This window comes from Nerophis ophidion, linkage group LG04 (genome assembly GCF_033978795.1).
Source record: "Nerophis ophidion isolate RoL-2023_Sa linkage group LG04, RoL_Noph_v1.0, whole genome shotgun sequence".
Classification (NCBI taxonomy): domain Eukaryota; kingdom Metazoa; phylum Chordata; class Actinopteri; order Syngnathiformes; family Syngnathidae; genus Nerophis; species Nerophis ophidion.
In genome coordinates, this window is record NC_084614.1 from 35,088,749 (window position 1) to 35,108,504 (window position 19,756).

A 19,756-nucleotide genomic window follows, 5' to 3' on the forward strand; every position below is an offset into this window, starting at 1 on the left:
CAAATGACTTTTTTGCGCTAAATGAGGCATGTCCTCCTAACTTTACACATGCGCATATTGCCCGTCCTCTTAAAAGGGGTGGGGGGGTCGCACTAATATACAACGAAAACTTTAACCTTAGTCCTAACATAAATAATAAATATAAATAGTTTGAGGTGCTTACTATGAGGTCTGTCACACCGCTGCCTCTACACCTGGCTGTTATCTACCGCCCCCCAGGGCCCTGTTCGGACTTTATCAATGAATTCTCAGAGTTCGTTGCTGATCTAGTGACACACGCCGATAATATAATCATAATGGGGGACTTTAATATCCATATGAATACCCCATCGGACCCACCGTGCGTAGCGCTCCAGACTATAATTGATAGCTGTGGTCTCACACGAATAATAAATGAACCCACGCATCGCAACGGTAATACGATAGACCTAGTGCTTGTCAGGAGTATCACCGTTTCCAAAGTTACGATACTCCCGTATACTAAAGTATTGTCCGATTATTACCTTATAAAATTCGAGGTTCAGACGCATGTTCGTCAAACTAATAATAATAATAACTGCTATAGCAGCCGCAACATTAATACGGCCACAACGACAACTCTTGCTGACCTACTGCCCTCGGTAATGGCACCATTCCCAAAATATGTGGGCTCTATTGATAACCTCACTAACAACTTTAACGACGCCCTGCGCGAAACTATTGATAACATAGCACCGCTAAAGTTAAAAAAGGCTCCAAAAAAGCGCACCCCGTGGTTTACAAAAGAAACTAGAGCTCAGAAATTATTATGTAGAAAGCTGGAACGCAAATGGCGCACGACTAAACTTGAGGTGCACCATCAAGCATGGAGTGATGGTTTAATAACTTATAAACGCATGCTTACTTACCTTAGCTAAAGCTAAATATTACTCAAATCTCATCCACCATAATAAAAACGATCCTAAATTTTTGTTTAGTACGGTAGCATCGCTAACCCAACAAGGGACCCCTTCCAGTAGCTCCACCTACTCAGCTGATGACTTCATTCAATTCTTTAGCAAGAAAATTGAAGTCATTAGAAAGGAGATTAAAGACAATGCGTCCCAGCTACAACGGGGTTCTATTAACACTGATACGATGGTATATACGGCGGATACTGCCCTCCAAAATAGTTTCTCTCGTTTTGAGGAAATAACATTAGAGGAATTGTTAGAACGTGTAAATGGAATAAAACAAACAACATGTTTACTTGACCCTCTTCCTGGGAAATTGATCAAGGAGCTCTTTGTATTATTAGGTCCATCAGTGCTAAATATTATAAACTTATCACTTTCCTCGGGCACTGTTCCCCTAGGATTCAAAAAAGCGGTTATTCATCCTCTTCTTAAAAGACCTAACCTCGATCCTGACCTCATGGGAAACTACCGTCCGGTGTCTCACCTTCCCTTTATTTAAAAAATCCTCGAAAAAATTGTTGCGGAGCAGTTAAATGAACACTTAGCGTCTAACAATCTATGTGAAACCTTTCAATACGGTTTCAGGGCAAATCACTCCACGGAGACAGCCCTCGCAAAAATGACAAATGATCTATTGCTAACGATGGATTCTGATGCGTCATCTATGTTGCTGCTCCTCGATCTTAGCGCTGCTTTCGATACTGTCGATCATAATATTTTATTAGAACGTATCAAAACACGAATTGGTATGTCAGACTTAGCCCTGTCTTGGTTTAACTCTTATCTTACTGATAGGATGCAGTGCGTCTCCCATAACAATGTGACCTTGGACTACGTTAAGGTAACGTGTGGAGTTCCCCAGGGTTCGGTCCTTGGCCCTGCACTCTTCAGCATCTACATGCTGCCGCTAGGTGACATCATACGCAAATACGGTATTAGCTTTCACTGTTATGCTGATGACATCCAACTCTACATGCCCCAAAAGCTGACCAACACGCCGGATTGTAGTCAGCTGGAGGCGTGTCTTAATGAAATTAAACAATGGATGTCCTCTAACTTTTTGCAACTCAACGCCAAAAATACGGAAATGCTGATTATCGGTCCTGCTAGACACCGAACTCTATTTAATAATACAACTCTAACATTTGACAACCAAACAATTATACAAGGCGACACGGTAAAGAATCTGGGTATTATCTTCGACCCAACTCTCTCCTTTGAGGCACACATTAAAAGCGTTACTAAAACGGCCTTCTTTCATCTCCGTAACATCGCTAAAATTCGCTCCATTCTGTCCACTAAAGACGCTGAGATCATTATCCATGCGTTTGTTATGTCTCGCCTCGACTACTGTAACGTATTATTTTCGGGTCTCCCCATGTCTAGCATTAAAAGATTACAGTTGGTACAAAATGCGGCTGCTAGACTTTTAACAAGAACAAGAAAGTTTGATCACATTACGCCTGTACTGGCTCACCTGCACTGGCTTCCTGTGCACTTAAGATGTGGCTTTAAGGTTTTACTACTTACGTATAAAATACTACACGGTCTAGCTCCATCCTATCTTGCCGATTGTATTGTACCATATGTCCCGGCAAGAAATCTGCGTTCAAAGGACTCCGGCTTATTAGTGATTCCCAAAGCCCAAAAACAGGTCTGCCGGCTATAGAGCTTTTTCATTTCGGGCTCCATCACTCTTGAATGCCCTCCCGGTAACAGTTCGAGATGCCACCTAAGTAGAAGCATTTGAGTCTCACCTTAAAACTCATTTGTATACTCTAGCCTTTAAATAGACTCCCTTTTTAGACCAGTTGATGTGCCGTTTCTTTTCTTTTTCTCCTATGTCCCACTCTCCCTTGTGGAAGGGGTCCGGTCCAATCCGGTGGCCATGTACTGCTTGCCTGTGTATCGGCTGGGGACATCTCTGCGCTGCTGATCCGCCCCATCCGCTTGGGATGGTTTCCTGCTGGCTCCGCTGTGAACGGGACTCTCGCTGCTGTGTTGGATCCGCTTTGGACTGGACTCTCGCGACTGTGTTGGATCCATTATGGATTGAACTTTCACAGTATCATGTTAGACCCGCTCGACATCCATTGCTTACCTCCTCTCCAAGGTTCTCATAGTCATCATTGTCACCGACGTCCCACTTGGTCATTATTGTCACCGATGTCCCACTGGGTGTGAGTTTTCCTTGCCCTTATGTGGGCCTACCGAGGATGTCGTAGTGGTTTGTGCAGCCCTTTGAGACACTAGTGATTTAGGGCTATATAAGTAAACATTGATTGATTGATATTATGTTAGATCCACTATGGACTGGACTCTCACTATTATGTTAGATCCACTATGGACTGGACTCTCACTATTATGTTAGATCCACTATATACTGGACTATCACTATTATGTTAGATCCAGTATGGACTGGACTCTCACTATTATGTTAGATCCGCTATGGACTGGACTCTCACACTATTATGTTAGATCCGCTATGGACTGGACTCTCACAATATTATGCTAGATCCACTATGGACTGGACCCTCACTATTATGTTAAATCCACTATGGACTGGACTCTCACTATTATGTTAGATCCACTATGGACTACACTCTCACAATATTATGCTAGATCCATCATGGACTGGACTCTCACTATTATGTTAGATCCACTACAGACTGGACTCTCACTATTATGTTAGATCCACTATGGACTGGACTCTCACTATTATGTTAGATCCACTATGGACTGGACTCTCACTATTATGTTAGATCCACTATGGACTGGACTCTCACTATTATGTTGGATCCACTATGGACTGGACCCTCACTATTATGTTAGATCCACTATGGACTGGACTCTCACTATTATGTTAGATCCACTATATACTGGACTCTCACTATTATGTTAGATCCGCTATGGACTGGACTCTCACTATTATGTTAGATCCACTATAGACTGGACTCTCACTATTATGTTAGATCCACTATGGACTTGACTCTCACTATTATGTTAGATCCACTATGGACTGGACTCTCACTATTATGTTAGATCCACTATGGACTGGACTCTCAGGTTTCTCATAGTCATTCACATTGACATCCCACTGGGTTGTGAGTTTTTCCTTGCCCTTATGTGGGATCTGAGCCGAGGATGTGGTTGTGGCTTGTGCAGCCCTTTGAGACACTCGTGATTTAGGGCTATATAAGTAAACATTGATTGATTGATTAAATATTGAAGCATAAAAACAACCACTGTGGCTGGCGGCCTCTTTTGAAACAACAAAAAATGATTAAAATATATTTCCATCTACATCTGACTCAACAGTAACACAACAATAGCTCAAATTAATTGGAACTAAATGTCTGCCATTCTCATATGAGCTCATGAGACATTTGTGATTAAGGGCTATATATGTAAACTTTGATTGGTTGATTGATTGATTTATTGATGAATTAGGAGCAAATGCAATTAATATAGAGGAACTAAATTATACATCATTAATCTGAGCAGATTCTTCAATCATTGGAAATACAAGTGGTCCTTGTTTTGCAACATTCTGTGTTAGGCCGAATTATGGTTTTGAACATGCTCCCATTAAGATTTAAAAACATGTTCCTCAGTTCTTGTGTTGCTTTTGACTGTCGTTCCTAATATATGGACCATCTCAGCTGCACGCCGTCTACCGTCTCTGAACCCTGGGGTCACGCAAACAATCGCAAAGCGACACCGTGACAGATAGCATCGCTTTATTAATTAACATTTGGCACTTTATCCTGTCTCCCAAGCATAAGGCAGGCTCTTCCGGTGGCAGTGCACCAAAGAGAAGGAAGGGAAAATGAACATTGTAAAAAGTTTAGAGAGAAGAGAAATAACCCTTACTAAATAATGGCTACAAATTATGTTCTCAACGACCATCATTAAGGATAAATATGGTGTCCTTGAGCATGTTAAAAGATCCGCTCCTATGAAAGTGACAGTAATAACCAAGCATAATTAGGGCTTTCACTAAGTTGCATAAAGTTTTTGGGTTCCAAGTGAAGCTACAATTGGGGATGAACTTTAAAAAAATAAAATGTAAGGGATTATCTTCTCGTTTTTTTTACAGTGTCATTTAGATATAAAACAGCAGTACTTCAATTTACATGCTTAATTGGTTCTGTGTTCTGGTTCAAAAATTAAAGCAAAAAACAAACCAAGAACCAGGAACAGGCAAACTGGAGACAGGGAACAGGAAACAGCAAACAGGAAAACTGGAAACAGCTAACACGACACAGCATAAAGCTACAACGACAATGACAATACTCTAGCACTGACTGGAGGGCAAAGCAGGTTTAAATAGCAGCCGGCTGATTGACACCAGGTGTGATCAGGTGCCAATCAGTCGCAGCTGAAGGGACACAGCGCTCAGGGAGAAAAGCAGGAAACAACCAAAATAAGAGCGCTGACAGGATATAAAGACAAACAGAATAAAAACAAAACATAACTAAACTTTCAGTGACAAACCTGACAGTTAAGTTAAAGTTAAAGTACCAAAGATAATCACACTCACACACACACACACACACACACACACACACACACACACACACACACACACACACACACACACACACACACAGTAGGTGTGGTGAAATTTTTCCTCTGCATTTGACTCATCCCTTTATTCAACCCCTGGGATGTGAGGGGAGCAGTGAGCAGCAGCGGTGGCCACGCTCAGGAAACATTTTGGTGATTTAACCCCCAATTCCAACCCTTGATGCTGAGTGCCAAGCAGGGAGGTAATGGGTCCCATTTTTGTAGTCTTTGGTATGACTCGGCCGGGGTTTGAACTCACGACCTATTGATCTCAGGGCAAACATTAACCACTAAGCCACTGAGCGGGCCTGAACACTTCAGGGCCGCCTGTTTTGGAAAGAGAAACTAATATGTTCCAGGGTTAAACTGAAGCATTACCATACATATCTGATGTATGACACTGACAGACTTACAAAGTGTGCAAGTAAATAGATATGAACAAAATAGAATCAATCTCACAAAAATTCCTGAGCCATTTTGAGAGATAATGAGCTAGCCAGTCTAGTGATCACTTGACGTACAAGTAGGAACCACAGATCCCATCATCACCAACAACAACCAGAGCCAGTAACGATTACTTTTGAAAAAGCTATGATCCGGAACCTTATATTTTTTAGCCTGAATATAAGGAGGGTGAGCTGCAAGTTTTAGAAGCTGTGCTAAACAGATACAGCTGAGTGAAACACTAATCATCATGTAGCAGTACTGCTAAATGCTAAACAAGAAATACAAACTACAAACATGATAAAAGGATAGCTTATCGTACAATGTCTGCTCTTCCCTCGATGACAGCTGATAAGATGTCCATATCTTCCCGTTTATATAATGAATTCGAAGGGTTAACAAGGAAAAGTCTCCCTGCAGACACTGTCTTCGGTCATGTGTGTTTGTCTCCATCTCGGTGTATAAATTAAAAGTCACAGATCAACATCTTCTAGATTTATGGCTAAATCCTCATATTATCCAGATGAGAGACATGATATACTGTATAATCTAGACTAACTTTGACGAGCTGGGATGCGATGCGGGAGCAGCAGGACATCACGGCAGGCACACAGTAACGCAGCAGAGGGCTATTTAGCTATGTGCTATTAATTCGCTGCTAAAAATAGTTTGCCTGCGCTAGCGCTTACGATAACAACATCGCTAATATTTGCTTAATATTAAGGTCACAATATATATATAGAATATTGGTGGTGGGTTATTTAGAAGGTTTTGTTGGCAAAATAGAGAGCCTCAATTGACTACATTGTTGTTAGTGGACATTTTATGTTTCTATTTATTTACAACTTAAAATGCATGAATATTATTATGCATATATATGTTTTGCAAAACAGTTGTGAATGATACCCGGTACATCTCTCTCTCATTTTTGCGTGTTTGCAGTACGACCGATCTGATTAAATTGTCAGAGTACAGAAGTGTTACTACGGTGACGTCTCTACGGAAATAGCCGAAGGTATTAGGAGCGGCATTTTATGATGTTTAGACGGTATTCTCACATACTTTGTGGATTTTATATGGTTTAATGGCTACAGTAAAACACAATAAATTATATTTACACATAATAGAAAACTGGGGGGAACAAACTTACTTTTGATGTTTCTCTGTAATTTGAAGGGAGTCATTTCCCTTGATATTTGTGGGTTATGCTAGCATATACCCAAAGTGAAAGCCTTGATAGTGAATGGGTTTAACATAAGCCATACACAGTATTAACAGTGAGTGTGAGTGCAGTACAAATAACTATACAGGGATAAGGTAATTTTCTAGATTTTTTTGGTCAATAATTAAAATGAATAATAGAAACATTAAGTCATACACCCCCCCCCCCCCCCCCCCCCCCCCCCCCCCGCGGGGGGTGTATGACTTAATGTTTGCCCCACTTTCAATCCTGTTAGACACAGCAACAGTACTTTTCTGAGTTGCAAGTGTTCGCTTATATGTCTGCGGCAACAAACACAGGTTGATTAAGTTGGACGGGTGTAAATGATTCCAAAAGTTTGGAAACAAATGTAATATCCAGGTTCATAAATAACCATCAACTTGTACTTCAGAAAAAGAGAGGCAATTAAACTGATGATAGGAGCTATTTACACCCACAGAAGAGACTCTGACTCATGAGGCAAATCTTGATCAAATATGACAGCAACGGCTGTAATCGAGAGGAAAATGACAAGAGTCAAGTTTTACTCGACTAACCACATTTTTTATGACTCCTTTGGAGGTAGCTCTGCAAAGCACAAACGCTTAAAGAAGTCGCATCTTTCTTCCATCAAGTAACCACATATGCCATAGTAGAGAGTTTACAAGACTCCGAAAGGGATTTTTATAGGAATATTTCTCACAACAAGACATGGGAAGTCCCATTTGACTAAAGTGGGAAACCAGACTATTACTCTAACTGTAGCAATTAGAAGCTGACTGTTACAAAATCATTATGCTCCGAGGCAAGACAGCTAATCAAAATGAATCACTCCCCATGACGTCAAAGTATAGTATTTATGATATATGATGTAATAATTATAGTGCATGTATCTGGATGTTATATATTTTTTACCTGGACCTGCCCTTTTCCCATGATCTTGTCCACAATCTCGTTGTCATCCTTGTTGAGCATGCTCTTATCGTAACACTTTTCGTAGCACAGGATTCTCAGGTACTGGGAACCCTCCAACTCAATCTCAAACTCCTGTTGGACAACACCAGGGAGGTAAATTAAATGTTCTTGTGACAAAACAGTAAAACCACAAGAGTCGTCGTCTTGTTGACTGACCTCGTTCCACTGAGGCTCTGCAGTGTCTCTGAAGACTCGGGTCTTAGCTTTGCTTACAAAGTATCCGTAGGAATCCACTTCTAGGGTACAATATAGATCTGTGAAAAAAAACAACGGGTAAACAAATATGTACATGTATCTTAAAAATAGTGAAATGGAAGGGCGATGAAAGAATGGCTAATGAAAGCTTTGAAATTAAGTAGCAGTTCCTTTCATGTTGCCCTAACACCTTTCTTTTTTTTTTTAATTGATTTTAACGTGACTGCACATCTGCTTTTTAAAAATAATGCCACTGTTAACACCTCAACATAAATGGAACCACTTTTTTTTTTTTTACAGAAATTACCCTTTTAAGTCAACTACATACTGTATGTGGATGTCAACTTAATGCGGGCAATTTTTAGTGACAAAAAGCAGTGGTGTGTTCAGACTTTTTTTTTTCCCAGAGGTGGCACCTTTTTCTGCAGGGGTGGCACTCATAAAATGGTGAGTCTACCCTATGGGCAGCTGTACCGACTACAGTAACTTACCACCATCAAGTATTGACTGAATATTTCTGTTAAGACAATTCCTGAAATTAAATAATACTGCAGCTGTTGAGAATCAAACCCACATCATGTGGCATAAAAGGCAAGTGCGTAGACAATACCAATTTAAGCGGCAAACAGCTTGGATTAACTTTGCCGTCAAATGTTTTTTCTTTTCTTTTTTTCCCTTTTTGCCGTCAAATATAATATCATGCACGGTTATTCTTTTATTCATATGGCATTTTAAGATGCATATTTTTTTCTCTATTCAGATTCCAAACAGACTGGAACTATCAAAAGTGGACTAAAATATGTCAATCTCCAGTCAGTGTACATACTCATACAGCGACAGTCTGTCTGCTGGGATGGGGTCCCTTCTTGGCTCCTACGCAGAGCAATTATGTTGGTTAATGTGTTTCTTTAAACGCTGTTGTAGCACTTCTTGTAGACCACACTGCTGCCTGTCTGAAAACTGTCTATCGAACGTCGACCTGCTCCCTCGGGTTAGCCTCCATCTGACAGTATGATGGATGGATGGACGTATGGCTCGACCTTTCACCGGGAGAGACGTTGAAATTGAGCCTGTGTATGCATGGGTGTGTGTCTACATATAAACACACCTCAAGCCTGCCAGAGAATGTTTATTGAGCAAAAATCAGAAGGAATTAAATCCTCCCAACTGTATGTTGGCCTGGTGGAAGGTATGAGAAACAATAACCACTGTATATATTGACAACACCAGCCATGTGATCAAAGTGTACACAGTAACATGACTGTACAGTACAGTACAGTATAATGAACATCATTTCAGTTGGTCTTATTTCTTCTTTGTTTGTTTTCTCAGCATGCTGAAAGGCTTGGGCATAATTACTCCCAGAGAAGGGGATATTAGTGGTGGCGGTACGAGGGAATTTCACTGGAGGGGGCCATGTGGGAGATACTTAATAAACCGCGTTGTTGTCGAGCTGTTATGTGATTCGATACAGGGACGTGACTCATGCTCATGGCTGCCTTTCACCTCTTGGAGGACTATTAAAAAACTGCTTTAGGAACAGTTAAAAACTTAGTTAAAAAGTGAGTTGTCAACATTTCTGTGAGAGTTTTTCAACACCTGAAAAGGGTTTGTGTGTCCAGACCTAAAACTCTAACAAGGCTTGGGGGTTGGAGAAGTAGGACGGACTAAAAGTGTCCTGGAACGTCATGAATTTTTATTTCCCTAGCCGGTCACCATCAGGTGACTAGGAGGGGGATGAATCGGTCTGCACTGTGCATGGGGTCTCTGAACCCTTAATGCAAGGGTTAATGGATCCCATCCTTTTCCACCTCACGTGACTTAGAGCTGTGGCCTGGTTGGGTGTTCTAATAAAGGATGCTAATCTTTGCCTGGGGTTGTGTTGAAAGCGAGGTCAAACGAAGGCCTCACAGAATCAGTTATCAAGTGAGAGCCAGTTAACCTAATCAGCATCCTCTAAGCTGGAAGACAAGGTACTATAGTCACACTATGGCTGCTGTGTTGGCCTGAATGGAGAACATTATTTAAGAGAGGACAAAATAGGTATATGGATCCATATAACTGAATTGTTACACTAATAAAAGTATAACAAGCTTATTAGCAATCTACAAATTAAAATGTTATGGTATGAATGGGTGATATGGCCTAAAATTTATATTGCGATATACATTGCAGCATAATGCGATGATATATATCACAATATATAATTTGGTGTGTATGATAATAAAACCGTTTTGACAAGCGTTACTAATTTAGTTGTTGACTTATGGAGTAACATATTACGCCATTTGTGGTTGTATTATTTACTCAAAACTATTTTTTCTCTACTTTCTAACTTGCTGTTTGTATGTGGTTACTTTCTATTGTAACATGGTTTTACGTACACTTCTCAAATGTAATTCCTCTTTTGTTTGGATACTTTACAAATACTACAAATTTGGGTTTCGATCCAATACCAAGTAGTTACAGGGACAGTATGTGTCATATTAATGCGGATTCTGATACTTCAAATTTTCAAGATCATTGAATGATTCAATTTTTGATCATAATCATAACCATACAAAACACAGGATGGTGGTGTAACAATATCAATTATATATTTAATTTATATCCTACTATTAGCTTCAATTTTAATCATTTGGTTTGTGTCCCGGGACTTGTTTTTTGAGTTTGTCATACTATTATTCTATGTTGTATCATTAAGTGATGCTGCATCTAAACGTGCTGAAACATACAAGTGCACAGATCTCCCCAGTACAACAAAGCGAACCACACTTAAAGACCAGTGAACCTTAAACAAATGTTATGCATACTTTTGTTGGTTTAATTTTGTGTTCATAATGTCCAGATAAAAAGTAACTGCCGGCCGTAAATAGCCCGTGGGCCGCACTTTAGACAGGGCTGCTTTTAAAGCCCGTTGTTGAGCGCATAAGGTGACATTGGCCCAGTGAGCAACCACAACATTTAGGTATTTTGCCTGTTAGCTTCCTCGGTCGCAAGTAAACAATATTAATTATAAGAGACGGGCATCTCTGGTTTTTACCGGATATGATATACTGACATATTTCGACTCATAAGAAAAAAGTCGATACAATTAAGATACTTCTTCTTCTTTCAGCAATTTGATTAGATACAATTAACACCCTCATCAGATGTATCATGATTAAAATATGCCTAGACGACGCAAATTCCATATTGTCCGTTCAGATTAGTTATAAGGTCAGTTGAGCTTCCAAGTGTATCTGACAGCAGCAACATTTCGCAAATAAATAGTTTGATCAAGATCCCAGTTGCTCTTGTAAAACCCAAACTGCCAAACTTTACATTTTAAGTGTGGAGGTGAATGTATATTAGCTTAGCCATGCTCGCCTCATTTTTATCTGCATATTTTTCTTTCTCTCAGTGTGCAATATGGATGTTAAGACAGTGTTTTTGTTTTTTTATTTATACATTGTGGAATATGGTGCAATATGTACTGTATATATGTGCATTGTGGTGGTGTTCTTATTATTTATTATTTATTTTCAGTTTTCACGATTAGGTTTTACTAAAATCTGCACTGGAACCACAGAATTTCCCCATTGTGGGATAAAATAAAGTCTATCCTATCCTATTCTATCCATTTTCTACCGCTTATTCCCTTCTATCCTTATCCACAATTCATGCTGTGTCAACTAAAAGGAGGTTATAAAATTCAATTTTGGTAATTGTTTGTATGAGCACAGCGATTAAAAGCTGCTCTATCGATGCATTCGTATATCATATGTGCATGTCCGTGGTTTGATGCAAACCTGATAATCTTTTACAGTAATTAAAGAAGGATCGGAAGCGTTTTTGAAGCTTGAAGTAATCGATTTGTTGTTTTTTTTTAAATGCTGATCAAAAATCAGAGGGGAAGGCAAGGCGTTCGCAAAGGTAGACGTTACGACCTCTGAACGTGTCATACACAAACAAGGGACATAATGTAAAAAAGAAGACTATTCACAGCCAAGTTGCATACAGAAGAATTTGGAGGGGGAAGAATGAGACGGCGAAGGGTACACTAACACCTGTGCACAGGAGCAGAATCTAAGCTTCAGATACTGAACTCATAATTAAAACCGGCTAAATGTAACAAAATGTAACCATGGAAACCTAAAACAGCATGTTCTAGGGTGAAAATGCATATCTGTTAGCAGGTTTCACTTGGATTTTCATTGTTCCCCTTGTTTCAATTAGTACTACAGTAATTTTATACAACAAAATCAAATACCGTATGTGACAAACTTCACTTTACTAGGTCATGTTTTGTGGTTTTAGATTTAAATCCTTCCCTTCCTGTTTCTGTGACCTAGTTTGAATACTCTGCCCTGGGCAGAATTGAATGCTTATTTCCACAGGAAAAATGCATTACAGCGGTAAGATGCAACATTTCAAAACAGGCAAGAAAATAAAAAAGGCAAAACTACCAGTGAGATGATTTCTACATAACAATCAGAACTCATGAAAAAACACATTAATTACAATGTGCATTGACTCTAGCCACACACTAATAAATTACTGTTGTCTGCCTGCTCCAGGGAGTGTTTTTAACAATAGAAATGTCTTAGTAGTACAGAAAATGGAGATGTCAACAAAAACCACAGGAGATTAAAAAACACTAACACGCTTCTTACAATCCACATAAAATGACAAACAAGTTCGCATCATTAAAGCATGTCTGTTATTAGTGGTATTGAGGTTGTTACACGGGCATAAGTACTGTAATGGCTGAATACGCAATTGTCTTTCCTAAATAACCAAATTCTGCCAATGCTGATTTTACATCTACTTTTGTGAACATAAAACATGCCACACGTGTGGAACATGTAGAATCACTGTAGAAGAAGTCTCCAACCAGTGGACTGCCAGCTAATTTTGAGTAGCTTGCCAAAGGGTCAAATATTTAAACTTCCAGTATTTTTATAACTATTACATTTTGACATGATGCCGCAGGGTTTTTGAGGGTGCATGGGAGTTTGCCCAACCAGTCTACATGTGCTTTGTGGACTTGGAGAAGGCATTCGACCGTGTCCCTCGGGAAGTCCTGTGGGGAGTGCTCAGAGAGTATGGGGTATCGGAATGTCTTATTGTGGCAGTCCGCTCCCTGTATGATCAGTGTCAGAGCTTGGTCCGCATTGCTGGCAGTAAGTCGGACACGTTTCCAGTGAAGGTTGGACTCCGCCAAGGCTGTCCTTTGTCACCGATTCTGTTCATAACTTTTATGGACAGAATTTCTAGGCGCAGCCAAGGCGTTGAGGGGTTCCGGTTTGGTGGCCACGGGATTAGGTCTCTGCTTTTTGCAGATGATGTAGTCCTGATGGCTTCATCCGGCCGGGATCTTCAGCTCTCACTGGATCGGTTCGCAGCCGAGTGTGAAGCGACCGGAATGAGAATCAGCACCTCCAAGTCCGAGTCCATGGTTCTCGCCCGGAAAAGGGTGGAGTGCCATCTCCGGGTTGGGGAGGAGACCCTGCCCCAAGTGGAGGAGTTCAAGTACCTAGGAGTCTTGTTCACGAGTGGGGGAAGAGTGGATCGTGAGATCGACAGGCGGATCGGTGCGGCGTCTTCAGTAATGCGGACGTTGTATCGATCCGTTGTGGTGAAGAAGGAGCTGAGCCGGAAGGCAAAGCTCTCAATTTACCGGTCGATCTACGTTCCCATCCTCACCTATGGTCATGAGCTTTGGGTCATGACCGAAAGGATAAGATCACGGGTACAAGCGGCCGAAATGAGTTTCCTCCGCCGGGTGGCGGGGCTCTCCCTTAGAGATAGGGTGAGAAGCTCTGCCATCCGGGAGGAGCTCAACGTAAAGCCGCTGCTCCTCCACATCGAGAGGAGCCAGATGAGGTGGTTCGGGCATCTGGTCAGGATGCCACCCGAACGCCTCCCTAGGGATGTGTTTAGGGCACGTCCAGCTGGTAGGAGGCCACGGGGAAGACCCAGGACACGTTGGGAAGACTATGTCTCCCGGCTGGCCTGGGAACGCCTCGGGATCCCCCGGGAAGAGCTGGACGAAGTGGCTGGAGATAGGGAAGTCTGGGCTTCCCTGCTTAGGCTGCTGCCCCCGCGACCCGACCTCGGATAAGCGGAAGATGATGGATGGATGGATGGATGGATGGATGGATGATGCCGCTATTAAATGACAAATTACCAATGACAATAACCTCAAAACCACAATATTTGAGTGGAGATGTGCTTTTTCATAAAGTACAATTTAAATATTGCCAGTCATATAAATGATAAATGGGTTGTACTTGTATAACGCTTTTCTACCTTCAAGGTACTCAAAGCGCTTTGACACTACTTCCACATTTACCCATTCACACACACATTCACACACTGATGCAAGGCGCTAACCAGCACCCATCAGGAGCTAGGGTGAAGTGTCTTGCTCAGGACACAACGGACGTGACGAGGTTGGTACTAGTTGGGGATTGAACCAGGGACCCTGTGGTTGCGCACGGCCACTTTCCAACTGCGCCACGCCGTCCCATAACGCCAAAACCCACCTTTTTAAAAATTTTAACAATTGTTGTTACAGTTTCAAAGTTAATGACTGATGTTTTCTGTGTTTATTGGATTTTATGCGTGTATTTATTTTTGTTAATTGTCTTCAGTTTTTAGAAAAGCGGTTTTAAATCAAATTGATTATCATCATCACTATTATTCTTATCATAAAACACAGAATCCTTTCTTTTTGTCACAGTAGCTCAATTAGTGATCAAATAAATCCTGCAAGAGTAATAAATTCATACTAAAATAGAAGGTTTTTAATACAAAACGTGACTTGTGGCTACCAACATGTCTATCCTCTAGCAAAACAATTATTTGGGGTGAGATAGCTATGAAAATCCATCCATCCATTTTCTACCGCTTGTCCCTTTGGGGGTCACGGGAGGTGCTGGAGCTAATTTCAGCTGCATTCGGGCAAAAGGCGGGGTACAAGTCGCCACCTCATCACAGGGCCAACACAGATAGACAGACAACATTCAGAGTCACATTCACACACAAGGGCCAATTTAGTGTTGCCAATCAACCTATCCCCAGGTGCATGTTTTTGGAGGTGGGAAGAAGCCGGAGTACCGAGAGGGAACCCACGGAGTCATGGGGAGAACATGCAAACTCCACACAGAAAGATTAATAAACACAAAAATAAATTAGTAACTCTTGGACATTTTCTATTTTGTAAAAATAGCTTTGAGATGAAAAAAGGTAGTAGACCCCTGCCGTATACGATACAACATGGACACATTTTCTCCTTTGTAACCCTCTCATCTTTAACTTCTAGAGGGGTCTAACAGGCCTTCTGAGGACACCGAGCTTCAATCCATTACCCGAGAGATTCTAGCAGGCGGCTTTCATTTGCTCGCAGCTGTCATGGTAACCGAGGAAATCATTTTTGTCTGTCTAGTGTCTAGATATTTGATATTTAAACTGTGTATGTATGTGTATGTGTGTGTGTGACTGAGTACAATGTGTACTCAAATGCCAACTGTCCATTCTTGGCACAACTGAAATAGCTTTTCTGAGGTCCTGGAAATATCCCACACACTAAATGATGCGCACACACTTACAACCACACATGCAGTGCAAAGACAACAAGGTGCAAAATAAAACAAGAAATGAAGATATTAATATTGTTTCTAAAAAATAAAGTAATTATGCTTAAATGGTTTACTGCCTCACAATACGAAGGTCCTGCAGTCCTGGGTTCAAATCCAGGCTCGGGATCTTTCTGTGTGGAGTTTGCATGTTCTCCACGTGAATGCGTGGGTTCCCTCCGGGTACTCCGGCTTCCTCTCACCTCCAAAGACATGCACCTGGGGATAGGTTGACTGGCAACACTAAATTGTCCCTAGTGTGTGAATGTGAATGTGAATGTTGTCTGTCTATCTGTGTTGGCCCTGCGATGAGGTGGCGACTTGTCCAGGGTGTACCCCACCTTCCGCCCGATTGTAGCTGAGATAGGCGCCAGCGCCCCCCGCGACCCCAAACGGGAATAAGCGGTAGAAAATGGATGGATGGATGGATGGTTTACTGATCAGATTGTCAAAACATTTCCATTGAGCCAGCCACTACTTAGCCTCAGAGTCTCTCTGTCTTTGCACTTTCCTCCATCACGATGTGTCCCTTGCATGATAGAGCACTATACACGCACAATGCAAGTCATTGATTTGAGTAATGTGTGTCTGTGCCCGCTCCACAGCAGCTGTGTGTGTATGAAGTATTCACAGCTGGAGCGTGTAGACAAGTGTGAAAAAAAAAAAAAAAAGATGTGTTGCTGGGGGACTTACTGGCTGACTCCTTGAATCCTGTGGCGGAATGGACGATCACATGGAGAAAACCATACAGGCCTGGGGTCTCTTCATCTAGAAAGGACAGAAAGTCAATATGGAATTATGGAATTGGAAGTGTGGATTATACAGACATTACACTCCCTTGCTCTCATTTTTTGCCAATCTTCAACCAGTTTTTTATTTAATGTAACCTTGTTACATGTTTGTATATTTCTTTATTACACACACGTGTTATTGTAAATTTGTGTGTGAATAATATTGTTTGGCCCCCTGACAAGACATGTGACACACTGCTTTCACAAAAAGTGGGTTCAAATGTTGAGTTTATGTTATTTGGCCACTGTGCTGCGTCAAAGACAAAATGTAGTTGTTTCAATTAAATCAATGGTGTCACTGAAAAATATAAAAAAGGTAAAGGATGCGGCTAGGGGCTATTTTGATACACTTTTAATTGCGTTAACAGGCTGAAACCATACATACTGTACATTACTCACAAAAAGTTAGGAATATTTGGCTTTCAGTTGAAATTTATTTTTGAATTGCACCTCCAACTATTTTAAGTTTCAGTACTTTTTGCACTTGCCGACATTTTTTTTAAATTGTTTGAGCTTTTGTTTTCCATTGTCATCAAACGGGTGCCCATATTAAAGGGTTTTGTTTTGCCGAACTGTTCGCATAATTAAGAGGGAGGGAAGGAGTTACCGCAAATATATACCGGTAAATACCCTTCATTTTAGGGACGGCGTGGCTTAGTGGGAGAGTGGCCGTGCGCAACCCGAGGGTCACTGGTTCAAATCCCACCTAGAACCAACCTCGTCACGTCCGTTGTATCCTGAGCAAGACACTTCACCCTTGCTCCTGATGGGTGCTGGTCGGCGCCTTGCATGGCAGCTCCCTCCATCAGTGTGTGAATGTGTGTGTGAATGGGTAAGTGTGGAAGTAGTGTCAAAGTGCTTTGAGTACCTTGAAGGTAGAAAAGCGCTATACAAGTACAACCCATTTATTTATTTTAACATGACTTCTTGTTTATTTGTTAAGAGTACATTAGTCGGCAAATGCTGAATTTCTACAGTTTAATAATGCAAAAATATTTTGCGCTATCAACCACTATGTCCATCAAGCAATGTAGTTAATGAGTATTATTAAAAGTTAAATTCCTTCACACCAGATTAATCACGAGAGTGATGTGGATTAAACAAACTGATTACATTTTTAGTCTATTTTTTTGGTGTTTAATTTTGCATGAAGAAAAAGACCTACTGTGTTTATTAAACGCCTTCAACATCATGTCCGTTTTTCTAAACAAACATTTATCCACATTTATGCGAACTGTTTACATCTTTTGTGTAACTTTTATGCTACTTTAAAATAGAAGTGCAGTGGTTCACAAACTTTTTTTTACTCGAGGCCCAACTTTTCCATTACAGAGGGGTCTGTGGCCCACTAAAATATTAACACTGAATTAGGAATCTTGCGCGTGATTTTTATCGTATTTAATAATGATATCTAACCTACATACAATTTAATGGGGATAAAAAAATATTAAATATTATGAAACTATGTGTTAATAACCATGGTTATTATCAAGGCTTAGGTCAGGCTGATTTTACATACAAAAATAAATACTAATCAAATATACTGCAAAACGAATAAAATGGTAAATGGGTTTTACTTGTATAGCGCTTTTCTACCTTCAAGGTACTCAAAGCGCTTCGACACTATTTCCACATTCACCCATTCACACGAACACATTCACACACTGATGGAGGGAGCTACAATGCAAGGCGCTAATCAAGAGCCATCAGGAGCAAGGGTGAAGTGTATTGTTCAAGGATACAACGGACGTGACGAGGTTGGTAGAAGGTGGGGATTGAATCAGGAACCCTTAGGTTGCTGGCACGGCCACTCTTCCAACCGCACCACGCCGTCCCCCCCACCGTATAAAAAATAAACGTTAATACAATTACACAGTGATAAAATAAATACATTCTAACTAGGGATCTATAAATAATAAAAGTACAAATAATAATATGTTTCTTAAATAAACTAGGATTAAAGTGAAAATTCAAATACAGCTTCACCATTTAAGTCATCATTTTCTGCGCTTAAGGAACTTCACGATGACTTTAGCTCCAGACTTCTGCTGTTTATTGGATATTTTCAGTGGTGGAATAAGAATAATAATAAAAATAATAATAGATTCGATTTATATTGCGCTTTTCTATTGTTAGATACTCAAAGCGCTCACAGAGAAGTGGGAACCCATTATTCACCCATTACGTGGTGGTGGTAAGCTACATCTGTAGCCACAGCTGCCCTGGGGTAAACTGACTGAAGCGTGGCTGCCAGTTTGCGTCTACGGCCCCTCCGACCACCATCAATCATTCATTCATCATTCATTCACCAGTGAGAGCGGCACCGGGGGCAAGGGTGAAGTGTCCTGCCCAAGGATACAACGGCAGCGATTTGGATGTCAATAGGTGGGAAGCGAACCTGCAACCCTTAGGTTTCTGGCACGGCCACTCTACCCACTACGCCATACCGCCCGTATTACAATTGAATACTGCTGCGGCTCTTATGGACCACAGCTGTGAAACAGATATTTTCTGCAGTGTGTGTGGAGAGGGCAAATGTGCTTTTGAGCATCCTTATTACTTGTTTGCTTCTGCAGTGGATCACTAACGGGTCGACTGCACATTAGTGCATGCACAAGGATAAGTTGGACAAAATGCAAGAAAAAAGCATTCTGTATCTACTACAAGTGACAAATCAAATTAATAACAATATTAATGTAACACCTCAACATTTTTTTTAATTATGTGCCATTATCCAATTATGAAGGAGTACTTTGGAAACCCCAGTATTAAACCATTAGACGACCGGGTACTTGGAAATTAAATAAGAGAAAAACCTTCTCTAACAAGGTTCCAGTTGCAGCAGTTAAGTAAAAGAGTCAGAGGTCCATTAAGGACTTGAAGTGGGTCTCTGCAATGTCATCCATCCGGTTAATTATGAAAACATTCCTTTGCCAGCTGGTCCCAATTTGAACCCTTACTGTGTGCTCTATGCAGCCCAAGTCATTCAGTTTGTGTGTGTGTCTTTATGTAAGATATGTAAGA

General features: G+C 40.9%; 1 protein-coding gene across 3 annotated transcripts in view; it reads right to left on the bottom strand.

Annotated features, from left to right (window-relative positions):
- Positions 1-19,756, bottom strand: part of abr (ABR activator of RhoGEF and GTPase) — a 257,716-nt gene that overhangs the window by 62,501 nt on the left and 175,459 nt on the right. For all 3 annotated transcript variants that reach the window (XM_061897920.1, XM_061897921.1, XM_061897923.1), the window contains 3 exons: positions 16,635-16,709; positions 8,281-8,378; positions 8,065-8,196 (listed from right to left, as the gene is read on the bottom strand). In XM_061897920.1, coding sequence (XP_061753904.1) covers positions 8,065-8,196; positions 8,281-8,378; positions 16,635-16,709 — 305 coding nt within the window. The remainder of the gene's footprint in view (positions 1-8,064; positions 8,197-8,280; positions 8,379-16,634; positions 16,710-19,756) is intronic.